This window comes from Tiliqua scincoides, chromosome 5, assembly GCF_035046505.1.
Source record: "Tiliqua scincoides isolate rTilSci1 chromosome 5, rTilSci1.hap2, whole genome shotgun sequence".
Lineage (NCBI taxonomy): Eukaryota > Metazoa > Chordata > Lepidosauria > Squamata > Scincidae > Tiliqua > Tiliqua scincoides.
Window position 1 is genome coordinate 54,929,133 of NC_089825.1, and position 6,000 is coordinate 54,935,132.

The 6,000-nt window shown below is 40.8% G+C and overlaps 1 protein-coding gene across 3 annotated transcripts in view; it reads left to right on the forward strand.

Moving 5' to 3' along the window:
* GOLGA4 (golgin A4) overlaps positions 1-5,007 on the forward strand; it is a 67,296-nt gene extending 62,289 nt beyond the window's left edge. For all 3 annotated transcript variants that reach the window (XM_066627205.1, XM_066627206.1, XM_066627207.1), the window contains one exon: positions 4,281-5,007. In XM_066627205.1, coding sequence (XP_066483302.1) covers positions 4,281-4,298 — 18 coding nt within the window. In that variant the 3' untranslated portion in view covers positions 4,299-5,007. The remainder of the gene's footprint in view (positions 1-4,280) is intronic.
* Positions 5,008-6,000: the final 993 nt, after the last annotated feature.

The following is a 6,000-nucleotide window of genomic DNA, read 5'->3' on the forward strand; positions in this document are numbered from 1 at the left end:
CCATCAGCAGCAGCATGTTCTCCTCGTGCCAGTGCTGGGCCTTTTGGCTGACTGAACCAGCATTCCCTACAAACTGGGTGCCGTAAACGTAAAACAAAATCACCTGAAACTGCTCCAGGTGACTTTCTGAGACTCGGAAAGACTGTGTAAGGTGGTGCACGGCTTCTCTGAGGCTCAGAATACCTCCCAGGTGTGACTGGAACAAGGTTCCAGAAAAAACAAGGTTCCAGTCACATCTGGGGGGTGGGGGGTTGTTCGGCATTTGCGGTGGGGCATATCCATGGATGCCGAATCTGCGGATAAATAGGCCCCACCTGTAGTCTTAGCCATCTATGCGAAGGTCTGGTTAACTTCCTGATTTGGGATTACAGTGCTGAAAAGCAGATCCTTATTGGAATGATAAGTAATCAAAAAGTACTGCTCTCTTTTAAGTAGAATGACAGCATGAGGGTAGCATGAGGGTATCAGGATTTATTCAGCTGTTACTTTCTGGCTTAACAGCCGGGGAAGCTGCTGGAGAGAAGTTGGTTTTATGGGACAAGGGACCATACTTCTTTTCTCCTTCATTATCTCTTTTTACGCTCCTGTTTGTTTCCTCACTTTGCATTGGTCTGGCAAAGTGATTTCTCCTTTTTCCTACTGTTTCTATCAAATTAGCAGAAGCTGAACATGATGAGAAATGTGGCAAATGTGAAAATAATTTGACCTTCTGCTGGATACCTATTTGCACCTTTTGAGTTTCCATAATTGCTCTAAACATGAGCACCACTTGGAGACCACCATGGTTGTTTTCATTTAGTAGAGGGGACTAAAAGCAGTTAAAATTCAGATGCAGACCTTTAACAGTTGGGAATGGTGGCACAATACCCTTTTGTGATGAAATTTAGAAATACTTATGTGTAGATTCTATTGGAAAATGGAATGTCATGATCACTTCATTTTCCTGCTTGGCTACTTTGTCTAAAATTCATACTAACTTTTTGATGTGTTTCTTTTATCAGAAAGATGTTGGTTACTGGTATTAAGCTTGTTAATTTTTTCATTCAAGTATTAGATGAGGTAGGCGGTGTATAATTACTGGGTCCAGTATTTCATTTTGTGATGGTCAAAATTAAGTTGAAATTGACCTTGACTGGGAGTCCTATTTGTAGAAATACTCTCCCATACTACTGCTTCCCTTGGCTGTTCTCTAGCACACTTTGTGATGGAATGATTGACAGCTATTCTAGCCATTGGGAAAAGTGCATTCTGGGAAACAGAGAATTGGCCTATACTGTATCCAGCGCAGGTTAGGTTGTGGCTGTAAAATATTACAAGATATTTTTCCCCTTACCCCAAGTAATGCCCCTGCCACCCCATGGGATACTTGAACCTGCACCAGAAAAATTGCTGGCGCATATCAGAACAGCTCATGAAAGGCTACTTGGAACAGGACAGAAGGTTAGGATTCAGCACGGGCTGCTACGGCCGATCCCACCCCCACCTGGCCTGATCTGCCTCCCATTCCACCCTCCCCTCACCAAAACACCACCTCCTTGCCCCTGTTATGCTAACCTGCCACCCTCTCTCCCCCTCTGTGCTGGCCTGCTTGGGCTGGCACAAACCTGCCCTCTCTGGAGCTGGATCCGGCCTCTGGGAGCCGTCCTAGGCCTCCATGCCAGCCTAGCCAGCTCTCGAGTAGCCACAAACGTGCTATGTGGTGCAGGGAGCCTACATCAGCCTAAGGCTGCAATCCTAACCACACTTTCCTGAGAGTAAGCCCCACTGAACAAAATAGGACTTACTTCTGAGTAGACCTGGTTAGGATTGTGCCCTAAGTCAACTTTTCAGTGCTCTTAGAATAAAAAGGAGTCGGCTTAAAGAGGCTTATAGATTGGTCATACATAGTGTGCAAAACAGATCGCTCATGGTTCTGCACGGCCCTGAAGAGAGAAGTCTGAAATTTCTTCAGCTTCTGTTTTCCATTTGTTTCACCTGGTCAGTATGCCAGGTGCTGTACAGAAGCCAGAGTTACTCAGATACTCATAGGCTATTTGTACTCTTGGGCATGCCGTAGTTACATGTTTGTAGCTACACACAATCCATACATCTTGACCACAAGCCACAGGTTTAGCTATGTACAAATGGAGGTCTAACACTTCTGCATTCACATGTGCTTTTACTAACACAGTAACCCAATTAGCTGTTCTTTTCCTGGCTTTGTAGTTCACCTCATCTCGCAGTGGTATCTTCTGAATAACCTGTCAGTGCTTTAGTTAGCAGGTGGGTGAGTGTTGCCTAATACATCTTATATTTGGCCTTTCTCTTTCTTCTTTGGTAAAAACAGTGGAAATTGTTATATAGATTAACAAGCATGCTGAACCTTTGCTTGTACTGTGGTTTGGTTTGCAAAGCTAAGTTTGTAATAAGTGCTCCTTAGTCTTGTGTGATCTTGGGTGAATGTGTTGTAAAAACCACGTTCACAGCTGAACACATTTGATGCACAAGGGAAGACAAAACCAGGTTACAAATACACTTTGCATTGATTTTCCTGTTGCCTGTTTTTATTATTTCTGACATACTTTTGGGCCAAACTAGATGTAACATAGGAGATTGATAATTGGATCTCCTGGCATTTTTTTCTTTATCCTTGACAAAAAGTGAATTCATGTTGGCCTAGAGAAGTGTGAGAAAAAAAATGACACAGGGCACAATCCTAACCAGGTCTACTCAGAAGTAAGTCCTATTTTATTCAATGGGACCTACTTTCAGGAAAGTGTGGTTAGGATTGCAGCCAAAACTTTGGATTTTAGTCTTCTCGAATGTCATACCCAATGTATTCCTCAAGCAATAAAATGAGTTGCCCTATGGTATTTCATGCCATGGCCCCCTTGTAGTTATTTTGTAAATTGCAAGGTATACTGTGGTAGAGTTTGGTATCATTTTTACCCCATTTTTTTCAATTGCATTGAATGGGAAATTGAAATTAACATGCACCTGTTCCTCTCATTTTGCTATGCAAACTGTCTGAACTTTTTTTGTTGAAAAACTGTATATAAATATTCCTCATAATAGTAATTGTTGGGTGTACCAAAAACATCAATATTGTTTACCCAATTATTTTTGTTGCTGCTTTTTTTCCTAAAATGCCAAAGATAAATGCTTACTGAAGTTGTGATTTATTTTTTTTCTTTACAGTCAGTGCTGAGCTTAAGTCAGTACCTCAGGTTGATTGTGTGACTGACTTTGGGGGATATTTGACCCCCGCTGAATTCGTGAACTATACTCATTTCTTGAGAGAAGTTTAAAAGTAACTGTGGAAAAAGGAATTTGAACTGGGACCTTGATGCTGGAGTAGGAGGTTGTTTAACCCTTCTCTCTGTGTTGTTTTTCAGTTTGAAATCCTATTTTTCCACCTACCATTAGCTAGTTTTAAGGCGCAATCCTAACCAACTTTCCAGCACTGGCATAGCTGTGCCAGTGGGGCATGTGCTGCATCCTGCAATTGGGGGGCAGTTACGGAGGCCTCGAGGTATGGCAATGTTTCATTGCCCTTATGTCAGTGGATGAAAATGGGTTAGGGTTGCGCCCTTAGTCATGGGAGGAGAGGAGACAGGTACTCCTCTTGTACCTCTCTTTTTTTCTCATCATGGCTGATACAAGCTTTGAGAGAAGCAATTTAAGTAGGAAAAAATAACACGGGAAAGAGTTGACTGTACTTCACTCCCCTCACATTGCTTTCATCCAGAAATGTTGGGAGATAAACCATGTTCTCTCCATTTCTAGCATGCAACAATTCCCTGTTGTCAATCCTGGCAAGCTTCAACAACTGGAATGTCAAAGGATAGTTTGTGCAATCCTGCAAAAGTATGATAGTAAGCCAAGGTGTATGAAGATTCTAGCTCTATGAAGATTCTAGCTATATTGCTAGGATAAAGTTGTTCATTTGAATACTGAAGAGATTTTAGTTTGTTGTCCTAATTTCTGCATAATTTGTTGAAAGAAATGTGTTGTCTGGAACTATCCCCCCCCCCCCAAATCTGGTCCTGTGTAGAATTTGATCACTTAACTTTATTAAATAGCACATATAAACATAATGTTCATAGTATTGTAGAATACGATCAATTAAAAACCCCTGATTCAGGATTACTTCATACCCATACATTTACATATCCCTTTCTATTTCAGTTTGAATAGTCCTAGAATAGATTTCTAACTGAATTATTGATGTATCAGATATCTTGGCAGAGTATTGTTTTGTTTTTAATCACATTTTCCCCCCTTCTTTCTCTCCTTTCTAGTCCTGGCGGCCATTCTGAAAAAAAAAAAATTGTGGCAGTACTTTGAAGTATGATCGTGTCTCCATATTATATCCTTGGACAAAAGTCTAGAAAATAACTGTTATTTAGGATCCAATGTGAAATGATCAAAACTTTAAAAAAAATGATGGATTTTGGCCATGAATATACAGTAGTTAATCAACTACCTTGAGGAAAGACCATTACTCAGTGGCTACCGGGTGATACATACTTAACTTGGAGATGGTTTTCTATTTTTGGTTAGATTTTTTTTTTTTAAGTTGAAAGAAACTGAAATGCTTTGCCTCACTGCAATATCTCAAAACAGATTTTATGGGGTGTTGCCAAATAATTAATGGTTTCACTGTCTTATTTATTTTTGAGGATTTTTTTTTGTTTGATATAACTGTGCAATACACTTTGGGTGGATAGTATGCCTTGAGTGATTTTTCCTGATGTTAAGCCACTGTTGACCCCTTTTTTCCCCAATTTGATCTGTTGATTCTTTGCTGAAGACCATTTATTTTAAGCTTTTGCTTATAATGAATCCAAATTGCAGTACCTCATTTGTTTACTCCAAGCTTTTGTACTTATCTTTTGTGGGGAATAAATTTACACTTCTGTAAATTGTAAATAGTTACTACCTAACTGTATCATAAGCTGATCTCTGACTGTTGGCAGTGCTAATTCTGCAGAGCTGGGAGAAAATAAAGTTCTATTTACTGTATAATTCTGCAATCTGAGGTATGTATTAATAGCATGAATTATTGACTGAATAATTGTCTGGAGCTTGGAACTGTTCCAAGGCCTAAGATCCTGATTCTGACACACATTTAACATGGATGATATTGCTTAAAGATATAAATCTGAATAATCTTACGAGCCTGATTGATCGATAGCAAAGGCTATGGTGGTAAGAGTGTAAAAAGGACTGTAGTCATAACTCCACAAGCAAGACTGTTTAACCCCAAAGTATGTGCAGTAGAAAATGGGCTCTAGGGCCAAGGAAGGCCTAGTTCCTTTCCCCTTAGGCATCCCTGTCTCATCACATGGGTGACCAGTCCCCATGCTGTGAGAAGTAAGCAAGACTGCACTTGTCTTGCTGGAAAGAAATACACTCAGACTCTTGAGTAAAGCAAACTTCACTTTTACATAGAACACAGAAAAGATCTTGTTAGCAAGACTCTTTATTGTTCCTCAGGGAGGTACAAACAAACAGGCAACACAAACATTACCTATCTAACTGTTTCAATGGAAGAGCTGGCACCTGTTCAACCCTGAGGTGGAACTCTTAGCAGATGGAAGGAGTGAGACCCCAAATCTCACTTGAGAAGCTCCTTATCTGTCATCTTGCCACCCACTCTTTCATGCCTGTTCCGTCTGAGTGGACCAGGTGGGTGCAGCGAAGGGTTTCTCAAGGGTAGGGGCTGATTTGCAGGATAGAATACCCTGGCCAATTACCACATTTATCTTGAATCACTTTATCTTATGGCCTTGGCTGCTCTCACTGCCTCTGTCACATAACTTCACAATTACAGCTGGAGCTTTGCCTAGTTCCAGCACCCCCCTCAGCACTTATCAAGTTGCTTTAGCCAGCTTACAAGAAAGTTATAAAACAGCATTACAAACAGACTAAGAAAGGAATTTTTAAAAGCAATGGCTGGGCTCTGGCTAGGCAAGTTGAGGCCTCCATTTTGGGTTCTGACAGTCCCTGTATAGATGC